Source organism: Neofelis nebulosa, chromosome 1 (genome assembly GCF_028018385.1).
Source record: "Neofelis nebulosa isolate mNeoNeb1 chromosome 1, mNeoNeb1.pri, whole genome shotgun sequence".
In the NCBI taxonomy this organism is placed as follows: Eukaryota; Metazoa; Chordata; class Mammalia; order Carnivora; family Felidae; genus Neofelis; species Neofelis nebulosa.
In genome coordinates, this window is record NC_080782.1 from 120,140,053 (window position 1) to 120,160,132 (window position 20,080).

The 20,080-nt window shown below is 41.9% G+C and overlaps 1 protein-coding gene across 1 annotated transcript in view; it reads right to left on the bottom strand.

Annotated features, from left to right (window-relative positions):
• Nucleotides 1-7,273: 7,273 nt before the first annotated feature.
• KCTD16 (potassium channel tetramerization domain containing 16) overlaps nt 7,274-20,080 on the bottom strand; it is a 274,596-nt gene continuing 261,789 nt past the window's right edge. The window contains exon 3 of the mRNA XM_058732902.1: nt 7,274-19,589. Coding sequence (XP_058588885.1) covers nt 19,135-19,589 — 455 coding nt within the window. The 3' untranslated portion in view covers nt 7,274-19,134. The remainder of the gene's footprint in view (nt 19,590-20,080) is intronic.

Below are 20,080 nucleotides of genomic sequence, written 5' to 3' on the forward strand. Positions count from 1 at the left end.
AGAGAGTTCCCATTGCTTTTCATTCTTATGGGCATTTAATTAAGCTGGTCAGTCTTTCAGTATCAATGTGGGGGTTCTTTTTTAGATCAATAGTATTAATGAAAAATAACCCTTCACAAAATTCACATGCATAAAAATATCAAAATATGATGTAAGCAGGAAACAAAAGTGAAAACATAGCATTTATATTCCCATTCCTATAAAATCAATATATTACATATAAATGATTGTATATGATATATTGTTATTATATTGTTTAGCATTAATTTATATATTTTGTAGCTAATTTGTTCTTTTTTTAATGTTTAAAGTTTTTTTTTTTAATTTTTATTTTTGAGAGAGACAGAGAGAGAGAGAGACAGGCAGAGAGAGAGGGAGACACAGAACGTGAAGCAGGCTCCAGGCTCTGAGCTGTCAGCACAGAGCCCAATGCAGGGCTTGATCTCATGAACCGTGAGATCATGACCTGAGCCAAAGCCGGCCGCTTAACCCACTGCGCCACCCAGGCACCCCTGTAGCTAATTTATTCTTAATAATAAATATTTACCTTGATGAATTATATCCATATGTCGTTGTGTATCCGTCTTTATATAATATACTCACACACAAAGAAAGCGGAAGAAAGGATAAAATGTTAACTCTGGTTATAACTGATGTTGCAACTACAGTTAACTTTTATTGCCTTCTTTTGTTTAGCTGCTAAACGTTCACATTGACCATCTTTTATCCAAAGTAAGAAACTTTTAAAAATTACCAATAAAGTTTTCTTCACTCAAACATGAAGTGTAATTTCACCCACCGGTGGTATTTTTATTATCGCCACAGCAACCTCCCCATCACCTAACTCCAAGGCTCCACTCGGAGCCATCCACCTCTCATACATCCCTTCACCTTGAACCTCCTTGCCCCCAAGGCTATGTCTAGGCATCTTGCCATACCTTACAGTCCAATGCTTCTCAGACTTTGACCTGTGTGTGACAACCTGGGTTCTGATGAAATTCTGATTCAGTAGGAGTGGGGGGGGGGGGGGGGTGGCCCTGAGAGCCTGTAGCTCTAACATGCCTCTGGGTACTGCCACGGCTGCTTATGCACAGGATCCCCTGAGAAGCAAGCCTCCAGACCTTTTTCCCTTCCCCTCCCAGACTCTATTTCATTCCAACTCCTTGTTGCCTCTTTTCTGCCTTTTTTTTTTCCCCCTAGGTTACTCTGAGAATTTCAGAGCAGAAACAGCAAGGGAGGGAAACAGGGTCAGAGGGAGGGAAAGATCTGGGGAAAGTCAAGTTCACGAGATTAGGCCCATGAAGTTGGGCCCATGAGAAACATCCCAAGGTCTTGTGCCTGTAGGAAATATAATTGTTGGACCTCTTACCATTTGTTTTATTTCCCAGGGTTTTTACTTATTTATTTTATTTTATTTTATTTTATTTTATTTTATTCATTTATTTTTTTAATATGAAATTTATTGTCAAAATGGTTTCCATACAACACCCAGTGCTCATCCCAACAGGTGCCCTCCTCAATACCCATCACCCACCCACCCCTCCCTCCCACCCCCCCATAAACCCTCAGTTTGTTCTCAGTTTTTAGGAGTCTCTTATATTTTGGCTCCCTCCCTAACCATTTTTTTTCCCTTCCCCTCCCCCATGGTCTTCTGTTAAGTGTCTCAGGATCCACATAGGAGTGAAAACATATGGACTCTGTCCTTCCCTGTATGACTTATTTCACTTGGCATAACACTCTCCAGTTCCATCCATGTTGCTACAAAGGGTATTTCCCAGGGTTTTTAAAGAAAGACCCTTGGAGTTCAGCACTTGCGATGACTTCCTCCAGGGCTGCCCTTAGGGTTGTGGGAACCCCTATGGGTCCCCTTGGGTCTGGGTCTTGCTTATTTCAGAGGTGTCTTTTGTTTGGGTGCTTCCGCTGGGGCGGAAGATGGCATCTACCCTGCCTGCATGTCATAAGCCAGAAAATAATCAATTTTCCCTAACTCAGTAAGAAGCTACCCAAGATACCCCTTGTGTGTTTTTGTCTTTGGTTGACATTTATTAATAAAAGAATACTACAAAATATGGGAGGCAACTACACTGAACATGTCTCTATGTCGTCTCACTAACTTTCATTCTGCTCTAATTCCAGAATCTCCTCACGGCCTCATAAATATCAGTGTAAGGTACCCCATGGCTAACAGACCCATGTGAAGTTATGTGAAAGGATGATAGAAGGGGGAAATGGTGGAAAACTTTCCAAATCCTGACCTTTTGCTTCTGCTTTTAGAAACTTTAGATGAAAAAAGCATACTCACTGCAAACCTCACGGGTAAGTCGGATTTAATTCCCATTGTGAACGTGGAAACCAGGCTCTGCAAAGTGACCTACAGGTAGCAGCTTCCTTAAGAGTGGACCAAGATAATCACTATGCTATTCATTTACTTGAGCAGGAAAATACTCTCATGCCTCCCATTCATACAGCTGAGTGTTATTTTCTCTCTTTCTTTCTTCATACCCTCTACCATTTGTTCATGGAGGTGGCAGAGAGAGAGTCCAGTGTCCATCTTTGACATTTCATTTCTAGGTACCAAGATATATTCTTTCCCAGGGGAGAGGGGGGAGAAAGAAGAATTTGCTGACAGCCGTGGTGCTCCCATCTCCAACTCCCATTAGTTGACTCTTTGTCCATTATTGTCTACCCTTGTCCAATCTCTCTATATTGAAGGCAAACTGGAAATTCACACTGGACTTTCTGAAACACAACCTGCAGCTCTGGGTCATGCAGGAGATGAGTCATTAAACCTGGGCACATATGGAAATCAACACTGAAAGGGCTTGGGTACCTATGTCAGCCCCTGGGAGGCCCACAGTCAGAGGGAAGAGTGAGGACAGCCCACCCATTCAGGAAGACTTTGGAACAACACCATCTGAAAGGGTCCACCCACAGCCACCTTACCTCTTTCTTGTCCTTTGTTCTCTCTTAGGTAGACCAGCTGTTTTCTCTCAAAGACCATCTGAAACTGTTAACTGGGGGGAGACGGCAAAGCCTCCCATCCAGCCCCTCCACGCATACCCTCAAGTTAGGGGACTGGTGAGGGCCCAGGCAAAAACCAGTAGAGAGGAGGAATGACAGCATGGTGCATAGAAGCACCTCCTCCAAAGTCCTTGTTCACAGATCAGTTAAGGAAACAGAGGCCTAGAGAAGAGTGTGGCACTGGGGGTGGGGGGATCATATATATCAAACATGTTTACTCTGTATATCAGACATTTGAAAAGCAAACAGAACAAAAAGAGAGAAACGGAAAAGCAGAGATGCACAAGGAGAGAAACCAAGAGGGATGAAGGAAAAAATAAAACCGGCTTTTTTGTATGTCAGAAGGGACATGTGGCTTGGTGATTTTATGTCTTGGGGACGTCACATTGAATTGTTTCACTTCCACCAGGGATTTTATAGCTTTGGACAGCACGTTGCAGCCCAGACCCAGTTCTTAGCAGAGAAATAGCAAACTCATTTCAATGTACCTGCTATCTTCAGGTTACAGAGGGTGTTTTGTTTCTTGTTAACCTAAAGACAAGGGATACGGTGAACGAGAAGAAAGGGAGATAACAAGCCAAACACCAAACTTGGTGCCCAGACTTTCCTTTTGGTATGTTCATGACGTGGTTGTTGACACTAAGCAACAATCCCACGGGGGTGAATCCGGAGCTCTCTGGGACTCTGAGTGTTTGGAAAACCGGCCCTCCTGGGCCTTTGCTGCCGCAGCGTTGCTATTTTTAAGGCTTTCAAGGTGAATCTTACTTATTAAAAGCTGAAGGTGTTCGGCCAGGCTAGGAGCTGTTATCTACCCCCTACTGGGATAAACACCTATGGTGACCTGTGTCCCTGACAGCTGCCATTAGGGCTGAGATTGACAGGGCTTCTACGTTTCGTTCCTCCCATGGGAAGGAACGCTTCTTTTAGGTTGAAATTGGAGGGGAGGAGAAGTGTTGTCTGAGAAGGTGGTATTTTTCCCTATTTCAGTGCCCTCATTCCAAAAGCTGTGATCTTTCTGATCAAGTCCTGTTCAACTCAATTTGTCAGAAGGATGAGTTTTTGGACAGTGGCTGTATGTAACCGCTGGCTCTTTGTAACTTCAGGGCTGAGATGTATGAGGACATATTTCACTCAGGTCTCTCCAGAAAGCTCAAGGGGAAGTCTTTCTCCTGATTCACCATCAGTACATTCCCACTGGGTCCTCACATACCCACTCTTCTACACAGCTTCCCAAGTAAGTGCAGAGAGCAGCCTCATATCCTCACTACCCACATCACAGTGCTTCTGCAGGGTGTTTTCTGGACCCTTGGTTTGTGGAGAACCCAGCTGCTGTACTAGGTAGGACAATGGTGTCACATACGTTCTTGAGGCTTCTCGTTCTTTAAAGCTGTAGCCTGTAAGCCTAAAGCCAGCTTATCCTGTTGACATCGATCCTTCACTTGTCTATATTATTTTGGAACAATGGAAGCAAAGTCATCCCTACAGTGTGCGTTTAACAAAGTTATTGGCTCTATTTAAGCCATTTCTGGGCTGGGAGGTCAAGAACTTCATAATTTCCCAACACAGGGTATTCCTAAATTTTTTTGGAGGAAAGCCACAACAACTCACATAAGAATTCATGGGGTGGGGGGTTGCCTGGATGGCTCAATCAGTAGAGCATGTGACTCTTGATCTTGGCCCTGAGAGTTCAAATCCCAGGTTGTGTACAGAGCTTACTTTTAACAAAAGAAGAATTCAGGGGTACCTGGGTGGCTCAGTCGGTTAAGCCTCTGGCTTCCGCTCAGGTGATGATCTCACAGTTCACAAGTTTGAGCCCCATGTTGGGCTCTGTGCTAAGAGCTCAGAGTCTGGAGCCTGCTTCAGATTCTGTGCCTCTCTCTCTGTCCCTCCCCTGCTCATTTTCTCTCTCTCTCTCTCTCTCTCTCTCACTCTCTCTCTCTCTCTCTCTCTCCCTCTCTCAAAAAATAAATAAACGTTAAAAAATTTAAAAAAGAAGAATTCATAGGAGAGTTGCCCTCCAAACCCCTCCACTACTTTGGTCTATCTAAGCTCTTATCCCTCTGCTGGGCTAAGGGACAGCGTGGTGCCACATCTGTGTTGGTAGTAGCAATGATCTATAATGATAGCATAGGGGTGTCCAGGCAGGTATCTGGGCCTGCCCCAAGTCATCTGGCAGGCGACAGAGTCTAGGAAAGGATTCCTCTACAATGGATCCTCATTTTTCTGCTGCTTGGCCTTTGGTACCTTGTGTGATTCTTTACTGTGGGTCTGTGCAGGACAGATGCCGTGAATTTAGAAGACTTTTTCAGAATAACTCCATTGCTTTTGTCAGCCACCTACATGAGAGTATTTTAGGAGGAATGTCCCAGCTTGGGGCCATAGATGGGGTTCTAGACCCAGGGTTCTAGACCACAACTTGAACACATCCCTTCCTCTCCCTGGGGCTCAGCTTTCCCTCCTGTACAAAGTAGAGACAGGATAAATTAGCCTTTCCCAAAACGTGCACCTCAAAACTAGAAGTGTGTGTGGTAGGCAGTTAGATAGTTGTGTGAGGCCCGGGTCCCACAGGAAAGAGGAGGAGCTGGGGGTGGGGGGGGGTGGATGTTGGGCTGGAGATATCTGGGACCTGCAGTCAGACATATCCTGCCCAGATGGTCAAGGAAATTCGAATACAGAAGCCACAGGACATCCATTAGCATTGCGGTTTCGCCCACCCCCCTCCCGGTGGGCTTTCTTAAGGGATGCTATGTAATGAATTAGACAAAAGAACTTGACGAAGATGCATGGCCCCAAGGAAGGAGCCTTCCTTCATGGCCAGCTATTTGGAAGGTAAAAGGACTGTCCTGTCAGTACCTCACAAGGAGCTGGATCAAACCAGACAGACCCAAGATGGAGGATACCAGGACAGGAAGCCCTCACCAAATTAGGAAGAAAAGGCATGAAACCCTGCTTCTTGCCCCAAGTAATGAATATTTTGTCCCCCAGTTAACAAGTAAAAAGCCTGGGACCAATTCTGCTGGGGCACTTAAGCCTCCCCCAAGCTGCCTACACCCCACTCTCGTGAGTGTGCTCAGTAAACTCTGCTTGCTGGAGTTTTCTGGTCTCTTGGCTGAGTTGTTTCCTGCCAGAAGGCTACGAACCAAGGCTGTACTGCTCCAGGCAGTGACAAGAAGCATCCTTGGTGAGAAAAGTCTGGAAGGTTCTGGGTTAAATAAAGTCTGAAAGTTCCTTTACTGCATAACTCCCTGGGCTTTGAGTATGGTAAAGAACACTTTAACATTATCAAGTGGGGTGGGTAGAAAGTTATATTCCCTAAGCCTTACGTCATCTAGTCCCTTTCCCTCTTTTCAGCACATATCATGTGACAAGTGTTCTGCTGAATACACTTCAATGGGCAGCAAAAGGCAAAATTATTTCTAAAGCCCCTCTAAGAAAAAGAATTCTCTTTTTCTTCTGTGTAATTTTTCCCTTTTGATTAAAAATCATACAGAATACTTAGCTCTATCGGTGATGTCATAAAAGGCTGAAGAGGAAAAGAGAAGAAATATATACAAATATTGAGAGGGTTGAAGGGAAACTCCTCTTTACAATATGCATTTTGGATAACAGTAATAAGAAAAGTTAGGGATTATTAAGTATTTACTTAAAGTACTACAGACTGTGTTAAATGCTTTACTTGAATTATCTGATTTAATTCTCACACTAGCCTTAGGAAGCATCTATTATTTTTGTTCCCTACCTACAGGGGAGGAAACTGAAATTCAAAGAGGCTTGATAAATAAAGTGAAGCCGCCTGAGTAAGAAGAGGCAGTGCTAAGGTCTCCACTCATTGTAATTCCATCCTAAGATTTTTTTTTTAAGTTTATTTATCTTGAGAGATGGGGCGTGGGTAGGGACAGAGAGAGAGAATCCCGAGCAGGCTTTGCACTGTCAGTATGGATCCCAACCCCAGGGCTCCACCTGCCGAACCGCGAGATCATGACCTGAGCTGAAATGAAGAGTCAGACGCTTAACCAACGGAGTCACCCAGGTGCCCCTTATTCTAAGAATTTTAAATTACAAGTTACTGTCTCCTTTTTTGTACCCCGATCCAGCAAGCTGCCACAACAAACCAGAAATAAACTAATTGCAATGGTAATGACCTTCCATCTAAAATTCTTGAGTTCACATGAAATAATGTTGAATCATCAGTCTCTTAGGTCTACTGAAAATAGATATATATATATATATATATATGTATATAACAACTAAATGTTACCAAATGATTTATTATGATTGGTGCTAAGTTACAATGTATATGAAATGGAGTCATTTATGGAAACACATAAAAAATAGTTGCCTATTTCTGTAATTATATTCACACAAGAATCTGAAATATAGTTTCTGGTCTGCCTTTTAAAATATATCCACAGAATGACTTTTGTAGTTTTCACCACACAATTTTACAATACTGATACTGCACCTGTATCATTTACCATACTAGATGAGCTAAACAGAATATGAAAGCAGATAATAGCAAATTGGTTTTTTATATCATCAATGATTCCAAAGAAAATAGTAGTTTCCATTGGCAGTGAAAATAGATGGTAGTAATTAGCATTGTAGAAATTGCATACATAGATATGTATGTATATATTTATATGTTGCTCAGGGCCATTGTTCCATCAATAGGCAGCTGCCTTTTAGGTGGACCAATGGTGGCCAAAATGGTGTGCAATGCCATTGGGACAATTAGTAGTACTACCTTTTATGTCTCTCTCCCCCAAACAAATAGGTAAGAAAGTAATACAGCAGGCTAAAATCTACAGTGTTACATACCAAGGTAAAAACAGTTACTGAGTTATTAGAGTCACAGTAGTTTATGTATATTTGCTTTTCACAGACCGCAGACTTTTTGCTGGATAACCGAGCTGCTGGAAATTGACGACATGTAGACATGCATTCGTGTGAGTCCATAATTAATGATGTTTATGCTGTAATAAGCACATTCATTTTAACACCATTCAATAAACAGATGCCTTTAAAATTTGAGCTAAATCTGCTATCACAATTATACACAAAAAGAACCTGTAAACAATTTGACACTACACTTATGTACAAGCGAACTGCATTGGAAAGGAGAAGAGGTAATTTCAGTGGGTGCCACTTGGTATACATCAGTGTGCAACAAACTGACCCAAGTCATCAAGCACTTGAATGAGGTCAGGAAAAAGTAACATGAGCAAGGCCCCAACAGATCACCACTCGATATTAGTACCAGCAAAATTCAGACTCCTCTATGTTGACATCACATTCAAAGCATCAGCAATGGATGTAGGAGGAGCTTGATAATTCCTGGCAAACCGTGTTTGGAGATCTCCAGGTGACCTCATCAACAGGGTCTTGATTTTTATAAGTGTCGAGGGTGATGCTGATAATATTTAAATGTGTCCATTTAATTTGGACAAATTATCTTGTTGGTTAGCTTCAACCCAGTGCTCTGCTGGTTCTGAAAGATGAGGGGAACAGGAATTCAACTGAGATCATGAGTTCAATTCCTTCAGCCAACACAAAGATTCTTGATTTTACAGAGTAAAGTCTTATAAGGGAAGCAAGCTGGACTCCATCACTAATCTAAAAGGTCACCCATTTATAGCAGATCCCATTAAAGCTTTCAATAGGACTCTCTGAAATGCAAGTCCCCTAAGTTTGTATTTCTCTGTGTTTTTTAAAAAGTTTATGTATTTATTTTTGAGAGAAAGAGAGAACATGAGCAGGGGAGGGGCAGAGAGAGAGGGAGAGAGAGAAACCCAAGCAGGCTCCATGCTGTCAGTGAGGAGCCCGACACCAGGCTCAAACCCAAGAATAGTGAGATCGTGACCTGAGCTGAAATCAAGCATCAGTCACTTAACTGACCGAGCTACCCAGGTGCCTCTGTGTTTCTATGTGTTTTAAGAAGGATACCACTCCATGAATTCATGGATCCATTTCTTTATATCAGAAACAGAGTAATCAGGGGTTTTGGCACTTCTCCACCCCTCCTGATTTACAAAAAACATGTTACTCTGTCCTTTTCTACACTAAGAATATTTCAAGCAAAATTCTCCTGATTCAACATTCTCCTTTGGAATTAAAAATAAATCAGTGAGAGAAAATGATAGGGGAACTTGAAGCCAGGGATGAGGTAAAACTTCCCCCTCTGCTCCAAAATCGCTGGGACAAACAACCACTCCTTTTTCAAGTGTTCTTAAAGCTAATTAGAACGTTTAATTGCTACAAAATTGATTTTTCTTTCATATGCTTTTAAGACCACATCTGCAGGGAGCCTATGGGAAAAAAAAGTGACCGTACTGAATTATCTTGCAAACGCTTCTGATTGTGTGAGCAAACCTGATAGGTCCCTGGGAGAAGGATTGTGTGCTTGGACAGGTAGGCTGGCCCTCGGCTGGGAGTCAGGCTATTTCTGAGGGGATGGGCTTGTAGGCATACAAACTGATCCCATGGACCTCCAGGGAAGCTCTGTTTGCATAGGTTGACTGAATACGCAAAACATGCAAAGCATGTGGTTATGAACGAAAACATAACTTACCATATTCGTAAGAGTGCCCCGATTAAATTTAGTCATTTGGCCATTCTGTCTATAAGATGCCAAAACATAAGCAATTGTCTTTCACTTCACTGTATGTTGTTCCCTCTTTGAGCAGCTGTTTTGGTGTCTGAACAGGCTTACTGGGTTATATGCAGGAGTCTGGAAAGTGTTTGGTTATTATTACAACGTGCCTTTAAGCTGTACTATATATTTACAATGTGCATATTACAAATTATTTACTATAGTCTTAAAACAATTAAACAGGTAACTAGCTCCACATACAAATTGTGTAGGGTTACAGGGATCCCCTTCCCACGAATGCTAAAGTGAAACCAGTAGGGAAAGAATAAACTAATGGATAGCAGGTGAAATACCATTAGTGTAATAACCACTGAATTTGTGCTCTTGTAGACCTATATAGTCTTATTCTTTTCTTCTTAAATATCATCATATTCATTTGGTGGGGTTTTTGCTTGTTGTTCTTTTGGGACTTTTTTTGGGGGGTGGCGGGAATGATCATGTTCGAAAACACATAGTTTGGAATTCAAACCACTAGTTCAAATAAGAAAGCCAGTATTTACAAGTTTGACTTTTCCTTAAATGCACTTTGGTTTTGTATCCATAGATGTTATACCAAGGTATTCTAATCATATTTTTGGTACCATAATATATACACACTCATAGTGGGAGATAACTTTGGAAAACAGAACTATCTAGGAAACCAATGATAAATAATAATAATAATAATAATCCCTCAAACTCAAAATCCCAGTTTCAAACTATCAGATTTATGTGTGTATACATATGTATAGATATAGATAGATATATACATTTAGATAGATGTACACACATATATACATATATACATAAAAGTTATATATTAACACACATACACGCCACACATATATACATATTCTTCATACACACACTCCTATTTCAGTGCAGTTTCCTTTCGTGGCCGCCTCTCTTATTTTCCAACTTAGAACAGTAATGATGACATTCTGGGGGCAGCCAATCATGTTTGGATTTCTGACCTATCTTGAAAAAACTGATATTGTTTAGAAGGCCCAAAGGTGAAAATAGCACATACACGCACGTACCCACACACACACGCACGCAGGCCTATTTTACCTCCCGTGAGATCTCCCTGGTAACCTGTAAATGCCCAGGAAGCATGTGTAGGCACCATCGTCTTAACACAGAACGTATCTCACCACTTTGGGTTTCTTAGGGCATCAGTGTTCCCCAGACATGTGTTCTGTAACGTTACTGCCCCTTGATAGGGCGTGTGTTAGGAAGTACAGTCTGTGGGAGGCAAGACTACCCCTCCAGGTGTGCCCTTCTTTATCTCCTAGGGAGGTGCATGTCTAATGGGATTTATAGTTTATTAGCTAATGACTTTCCGGAAGGGTGTCAGGCTGGGTTCTTCCTGGCTACCTTTTGGTTAGAGTAGAAGAAACCAGAAACAGGTGAAATCTAGAGAACAGAGACAAAACATTATATAATGAGGTGGTTGGAGTCTAATAAACCCAGATGGAAATCTGGCTCTTCCACTGTCAAGTTATGTGCGACTTTACCTTTCTGATTGTCACTGACTTCATCTGTGAGAAGAGGACAGTAACAGGGCCTACTTTGTTGGGTAATTATAGGGTTAGATAAGGCATGTTTTCTGGCACATATTCCTTGTGTGCACACTATCCTTAATATACGTCATTTATAACTTAATATTTAAATTAGAAATCTAGAATGTGGATCAGAATTACATACAAAAATAATGTTAGTCTAGGAATTGAGGGATAGGAATTCAAGTGCTGTATCACACAGGTGATTCCCCAGTACATTATAATGCTCACCACAGTGGCCTGTACATGGTAGGCACTCAACAAAAGCCTGCCAAATGAATGCATGAAAAAGGAAAGAATGCATGACTGACTTTAAGTCTCTGGGTCCCAGTTTCCCTTGGATGACATGAGGATAGAATGTTCTGACCTTTATTCCAACACTGGGATGTTAGCATGAGAAGTTGAAAGAAAAATGTCAAATATTTAAGACACAAACATATTTTGTGTCCTAATGAAGTCAGTACATACAAATGAAATATGGCTCAATAGCCAGGGTCTATGCTCAGACTTGTCACGTCTTTGAAAATAAGGGCATGGGGACCTCCAGTATGAGAATGAGAATATTTTCCTAGCTCTAAGTGTCATCGTTAGCAAGGGGGTTTTCGGCCTAAAGAAACAAAGTACATGATAAGCAGTTTAAGACGATGAAATCATTGGCCTATTCTCAGTACTTTTTCTCCCTTTTTCCTGTTTCATTTCTTAAGAGCACCTGTTAGCTACTGTGGTTTGGCTTGAAAAACATCCCTAATAGGGTCGTGTGAACTCAAAATGCTCCCAAAGTGTTTTACACCAAACCCATTTAGTTGTAAGATTGATGACTTCACTGAAATACCGTTTTTCTGAGGCAGAAAGTGACTAGAAGACAGAATCCCAGACCGCAGACCTACCCTGTCATTACTGACACCCCAGAAACCAGGATGTAAACTTCTCTAAATCTCAGCATTCACATTTGCATAAAAGGACAATTGTATGCCATCTTAAGTAAACCCTGTAGAGATGTAAGGTGGTATAATTACTATCACACCACCTCATCCAATCTCCTGAACCAGATGTCCTTTCTCTTCATGGCAACAGTGCTTTGGAACATGAGAGCCAACCCTTAATTCAGGGTTTTTCCATCTCAGCGCTATTGACATTTGGGGCTGCATAATTATTTGTTGTGGGGCTGTCTTGTGCATTCTGGGATGTTTAGCAACATCTCTGGTCTTTACCTATTGGATGCCAGTTAGCACCTCTCAAGTCATGACAATCAAAAATGTCTCCAGGCACCTGCCAAAAGTCCCCTGGGGCTTTGACAAAAATCACCCCTGAATGAGACCCACTGCCTGAAATACGCGTAACCCACACAAATCGAAGAAGAGTGTTTCCTGAGACTGTTTCTCTCACATACAAGAATAAATCAATGACCACTGGCTGCAATTGAGAAAAACTGCCAGTAATCACTGAGAATCCTGTATATATTTTAGCTTTCATGGTTATCTTTTTTTCTTCCCTTTCCTTTTCTATTTTTTTTTCTTTTTTGAGTAAATGTCATTGCTACTAGTGACTATATGAATAAAAATGAGTTTGATGTTTACCCTGAAACCCGTGGTGCTCAAAATCCACATCTGCAGACCAGCTTTGCTCAACATTGTCAGGCACTGACACCCATAGTAAAGACCAATTCGTGCTGAATTCAAAGCTTTGAAACTTTGTAACCGAAGACTTTTTCCATGCGTGCAGATAGCATTATCACGGACATTAGCCACTGACCCAACCCTGACCTAAAAATCGCACAAGTGTGCGTACACACTCCCATACACTCACACGGAGGTGCAGTTACTAAGCAAGTCTCCGCTACTTTCTGGTGCATCAATCTCGCTTCCATTTGTGATGGATGGAGCCAACCACCAGCAGTAGAGAGAGTCTGAAGTGAGGCTGATTTTTATTGTGCAAATGCAGGTAAATTAGCTAAAGGTCAATTCTAAGAATCAACTGACAAGATGAAAGAGGTCGCTGGAGAAAGGAGACACTAAATCCTCCAGTCAGCATGTAAGTGCTTTTAGGAGGCTGATTAACAGGAAAATCACCACTCCTGTTCAACCCAGGACAAACCCCTAGATAGTTGCAGGGCTAGGGTACATTCTTCTTTAGCTTTTTCAAAGTAAATTTCCTAAATAAAGCATGGGTGACAGTCTAGGAACTAAAAATTCTTTCCCCAGTAAACAACACACTTTGTTCACAAACAAGAGAAACATTTTTTTAAAGGTTAGGAAGCTGGGACAATGAAGGGACCCTACTTGGGAAATAGAGGAGGGAAGCAAGCTGAATCCAATTTAACATTTTTAAAAAATCTTGGCCAAATAATCTTAACTGGCAATTTAAGTTTATTAATTTCATTAACCATTCTTTACTTTCCTATGACAGTGGTGTTTAAATATTCATGGAGGATCATCATGAGAGTGTACTTAAGCCATTCATTCTCTATTTCTTGTATCACGTGGGAATTTGATACCTGCCCAGTTATTCTGTTATATGGGTAGAACCAACTGGATCATTGAAACTCCCTAAAATGGTTTCTACCTTAATAATCATAGTATGGCCATCCCTTCTGGTCAGAGTGGAAAATTATAGAAATTCATCTCCTTCTTGCCATCGTATATGAAATATGAACAGTGTTTTGAATTTTCTTTTTCTTCCTTCCTCTCCTCTCCTCTCCTTTCCTTCTTTCCTTCTATCCTCCCTTCCTTCCTTCCATATTTATTTTCCCTCATGGGTTTTGCTTGCCAGTTTTAGTTAATATCGGCATTCAGGATCTTCAACTATCTGAGAGTGTCATAATCTTGCGTAAGTCAAATTGGACAAACTTAGCAATTCAATGACTCAGGATCTTATTGGTGAGATGCAGCTAAATTCACTAATCACTGCCTATTCATTTTGGTGGTGTTTATATGTGCAGTTAATGGGACCGCCTTTGGGGCCACACACACCACCATTAAATTATGGATCATTATCAAGTTCCTCTGACTCAGACTGCACAAGGCCTGGAAACAAACAACTGTCCTTGCGAAACTTCACCTTTTTTCCTTCCTTGATGGGTATCATAAGGATACATCTCACTCAGAGATGTGCTCCCATCTACCCTCAGTACCAAGACATAAAACTATATTGATGCAGGCTTTCAGTCTGGCAAAAAACAAAACAAAAACAAAATACACAAATATGCACAAAATGGAAAGGTGCTGTGGTTGACAGGCAGATGAAAGGGCAGAAGAACCATGGAATCTACTCTGCCTTAGTCCTAGGATTCTTTTCTTTGGGCCTTTTCTCTTAAGATAATGAATAGTGTAAGCCTTGGCTTCTTTGTAGTGGAAATAAAAGTGAAAGGAAGTGAGAAAATACAGACCTCTGCATAGTTCCCTCAACAGAATTTCTTAAAAGTCCAGAGACCATCCCATCAAAATCATTAAAGATGCTGGGCCAAAATGCATATTCCTTGGCCCTGCTAGAAGTTTCTGAATCACTCTCTCTGGAGCTATGGTAAAGGGATCTGCATTTTTACAGGTACTACAAAAGATTTTTGTGCACACCAAGTATTGAACAACACTGCTAAAAGTTTGCAGTGGAGGTCACTAGGAAAAGAATCTCCATTTGAATGTATGTTGCAAGATGAGAAATACAGATATTTCAAACATATAAGTTCTGTGGTTGCATCATAACATGGTGATTATTAAAGTTTAAGACTCTTTTCTTTCAGCAGGGGTGGAGAGCAATAACCATTTCATCTAAATCCAGAGTGATGAAGGCAATATAAATCAAACTCATTCCAGCAGGTTTCATTTGGTCTAATTTCTCTGCAGATATTAATCATTGTACAGTCCTGTACAAATGGCATCTAACTCCATTTTAACTCAGAATACAGAATACTCACTCAGATTCCTTCTCTAGTGTGTTATTTGACAAATAAAAGAAAATAAATAAATTGGAACAGTGGGCCATCAAGATTGCAAGATGCCAACAATGCCAAGACATTAAGGAGAGAAATGGCCCATGCTAAACCTACAACCCAGCATGCAAATTGGCAAAAGCATTTATCTGCTACAGAGTCACCAGGGGGAAAAAAATGACACTCTTCATTTTTCCTTTGAAAATTGCTATGTCAAGTGGAGGTGACAAAGAATTCTCCCTAAAAGTTCATAGAAAGACTCTCATTCATTCTAGCAAAGATCATCTAGAAGACCAAGGTTAGTCAAATTCCACAGCATGGTATCTAGTGGCAGAAAATACCAACACTCAAATGCGCTGGGTTAATTCATCACGGTACATACAAAGTTGGAAGGTTACAACTATAACGAAGGAAAATGTCTGAGAATCTACGTGTGGCTCCCATTATGGGAGTTGGTGTCAGGAAATTTTGCCAAACACCATATATGCCTTTTCTTCTTCTCACTGGAGCGTGTTTTGCCTGTGGCAGCAACAAAGGATAATCAGAGGGGAATCTAAAGCCTAGAGAAGCAAAAGTAATGCAGAAGCACAAGCTGTTGACAACTAAGAGGGCCCACGATGAAGAACACACATCTGTGCCTACGAATAAAGGTGCCTTTGAATCAAACAAGGGCAACTGAAAAGTGAAAATGTCCATTAGTTTTCTTCTAATAAATGTGTCTCCCTAAGTGAATCAGTTGAGGGTAGACATGGCTAAGGAGGAATAAAGGGTGAAGGGAACACATGATTTGTGCGTTGTTCCCCTTTTATTTTAATTTACCAGGCATGCATGTCCAGTAAGATAACTGCCTACAATCACAAAGGATTACACCACAGCATATTCTGGAAGCCACCTCACTTTGTTGTTTTATGACCACATCTCAGTGCAATTTTTTCTCAGCAGGGGGAGGGAGATCACGGCACCACAGTGATCTCACAGTTTTATTTTCCTGTCTCCCCCGTTTCCTGCTAAACATAAGTCACTTCCTTTTTGATAGTGGGTAGGAGGACTTCATAAAAGTGTTTCTGACTTCAGGAGATCCATGGACCTGTAGAGAGTGACATCCCCAACCTCACTGGATTTTAGCACTGCAACCTAAGTTGGGGTTCTACACATGATTCCTCATTCATTCGATCCATCGGATGTTCTTAGTTTCCTCATATCAGCAAATTACGGCCCTCATCATAACCAGTATTTAAGAAGTGACCCACATATATCGTTCTGTCCAGAAGTGAACTACAAGTTCCTAAAGCTATTCTAAGCTCTGGGAAACTGGCATGAATCAGGGGTAACCAAAGGTTTAATCGTGTAACTCACTTGGAGCTCATTTCCATTGTGGCAGGCCACACTTTCCTCAGGGGATGACTGCACTCAAACAAGGACAGAAGCTTCCCACGGACTTGGTGGCTCCTCAGAGATTTCCTGATCAGGTCTATATTCATCTCCATAATCCACACCCACAGTTGTCTTAGCTATTTGGACTACTTCGGGTAGGTGTCAGTTTAGAGCTGACCCAGATTAAAACTGTTATTATTGTTTTAATCAGATTTCCTACCACCAGTTTTGTTCACTGGGGAGGTCTAAGGATTGCCTATGGAGAAAAAAATTCGCGACAGGTCAAGGGTCAGGGACATACGCCATGAACATTTTCTTTGCAGTGTTGGGTTTCCTATTGAAAGCAGGCGGTAGAAGCAGTGGGGTGGACTGACATCTTCCTCCTCCTCCAGTTCTTACTAGTGCATCTCTGTCTTGACACCATTATAGTCAGGCCTGAAATTTAAGGAAGCTGGAACCTTGGGAAGTTAATGTAGATGGCAAATTCCAACAGGGCCACAGGAATCATCCGACCTAAGTGAGTTTGGGGATAGTTTATCTGTATTCAATTTCTTCTTGACCCATTCAATTCTGTGATTCTTTGCAGGACTGCTATCATTGGGATGATGGTATTTGGGTATGGTATTAAGAAACTTTGAAAGGAAACAAGACATATTGGTAGGCTTTACAAAACTATGTTGTAGTTACGAACAAATGCCTGCTAATATACTAATACATAAACGGACACCACTTAAATTCATAAATGGTAAATCTCTTAACAACTCAACTCCCCAGGTGAACTTTCTTTTTCACTTAAGTAGACCTTTAAATTCCATTTGAACCTCAGGACAGGAAAACATTGGCTGCGTTTGTCGCCCAGAGGTGAGGGCAATAATTACAAAAATTCAGAAAGATATCCATATACTAAATAGGCACTAGTAACAGGAATCAAGAGAGAACCTCTTACATAATAAATGTGCATCAACAAAATATTTCAAAAGGAAGCGAGTGGTCATTACTTTTCCCTCCTACAGACATCATCCAGTTGCCTTTATTACCTGTGATACATATACACATACACACACACACAATAAAAAATAAAAATAGGAGTGCTTGGCACACAAACAATGATTGACAAATTATTGTTTAAGTTCCCACTGAAATGCATGAGGAATGCTGAAAATAAAAACTGGTCTTTTTATCCTAATTTACCACAAGCCTATGAAAGACCTATTAGTACATTTATGGAATACAGAACCATATGGATAGATGGCTATTAACAATTTCTTTTTGGCTGTGTCTCTACAGGCCAAAGATGGACTCAAGAAAGATAGCTTAGAAAGCCAAAACCTTCATTTTCAAGCTCTAGTTATCCAGTTGGGTTGTGCATTCATATCAAGGAAATGACAGCCACATCATAGTACAGACACAGCCAAATCCCAGAATACTAAAGACAAGACCAGCTACCAGAAGTAACAATGTAGCACTGTAGTTTGAAAAAGCTATGAGAAATCAGGTAGAGTGTGGAATACAAGTGCTTCTTAAAGAAACAAAACAAAAGGCTGGACCCCTATTCAAGTCCTGTGTGTTGTTCTTACTTCCACAGCCATATAGGGACGCAGAGAACTGAATGCAGATTACATGAAAAGCCCACGCCATTAAAACGTGGGCAGGAAGGACTCTGGAAACATTGAGAGAAGGAAGGTAACTCAGCTCAGGGTGGGGAAGGCTGTGTGGGGTCAGGGAGAATTTTCGCGGCTCGGAATGTCTGTTTCTTTAATACAAAGAATGTTTTACCAGCTCTTCTCACCCTCTCCTAGTGCAGAGAAAGGGCAAAACCGTACTATGGAGCCTGAGGGTGTTCATTTCAAAATAAGGAAGACAATTTGTTGACGATGAGGGTTACCTGATGGTATAAAGTGTTGCCAAGAGAGGCTGGGAAATCTTCCCAGAAGGGTTTTAAGAAAGGAGCTGAGACTCCTCTGTCTGAAGGAGTCTAAGAGGTTGCTGCTGGGAGCAGGGGTGATCCCCTTAGGATGCCCCGGCCCTGGGGACGTGTGCACTGTGTGTATGTACATACATCGTTGTGCTTGTGTTTGCACAAATACTCATGCGTATGTCGTCAATATAAACTGGCACATAATAGATTTGAGTGAAAAGTCATATAAATCTGCCATTCCCCCCCACCCCATAAACAAAAAGGAAAAGGAAAATTAAAAAAACCCAAACCTATGCCATTGGGCCAGATCTCTTTCTACCATGCTCTCATTCAAAGGAGGGAGGGAGAAGATGAGAGGAAAAACCCAGTTGGGGAGAGAGGACTCCCAAGGCCTCTCAGCTACTCCACTGTAGCTGGCTCTCCTTATACTAAGATGCTCAGCACATGGGACCCAGTGAACAAACAAACAAGTAACCAAAAAGAGATTTTCTTATAATTCCACATCTGGAAAGAGATCTACCCTGTGGATTTAAATGTTAAGGTGAACTAGGTAAATAGGCAGTAGTGTATCGATGGGCTACTGTGTTCTCACAAACGTATTGTTAGTTGTTACTTTTCTTTCAAATGTGAATTTCGCTAGGAGGTTTATTTCCAAATGGTGACATGATTTCTTTCTTCTCCCATTGCCCCGCCCCCTGCCCCTCCCCTATAGATGATACTTCCGTAAAAGTTCAGACTGCCAAGGATGTTTTCTCTCGGGGAACCGATCTGGGATTTTGATCTTTAGGAAATCCTGGATGCATTTCTCCAGCTCTTCCTCAATGGAGAGCTTTTCCTTAACAGCTTTTTTTTTGCTGCTCATGTTCGACTCCCTGGAGCCCGAAGTCAGAGTCCGGAGCAGATCGCTTTTCCGCCGCATCTCCGACTGCTGGATCAGCTGCACGGGGCCCTTCTTGATGGGACGGTCCAGAGTCTGGATGTTGGTCTGGCGTGTCACGGGCCCACAGATGACCGTCTCCTGCGGAGAGCTGGCCTCAGACTGGCTGTCGCAGCTAGAGGTGGAGAGGTCGTTGCAAGACGTGCCACTCTCCCCTTCTTTGTCGCCTGCGGTGCTCTTGCAGCAGCAGTGGCAGTGTGAGGATGACCACCTGGAAGGCTCACCTGCAAGGAAGCACAGCACCCAAGGGGTTAATGCCAACCACCTCAGTCTGGAGGAGCAGCACAGCACCTGAACACACACGCACCCAAGCGTCCACAGCCACGTCTTCAGAAAAAGCAGGGGGCCACACAGGCCAGGCTACAGCATAACTACCCAAAAGCCAAATCTGCTGATGGAAGGAAGTTAGTGGTCTACTGCACAAAAGGAAGGATGGCATCACACTTCCGTCCACAGGCTTTGTGACCAACGGCTCAGCTGTACCACTCACTAACCTTGTCACCCTGGCAGTCCCCTTCCATTCTCAAAGCTTCAGTTTCCTCACTGGGAAGGTGAGTATAATCACCCTCCTACTACCTTGAGTTGTAGGGAGGATTTAAATAAATCAAGTGAAATGCTTAATGCAGTGCATGATATTTACCCTCCGTAAATGCTACCTGATTTTACTGTGGCTGACATTAAACCCGGATCCAAAGCTCCACGTTACTGTAATCAG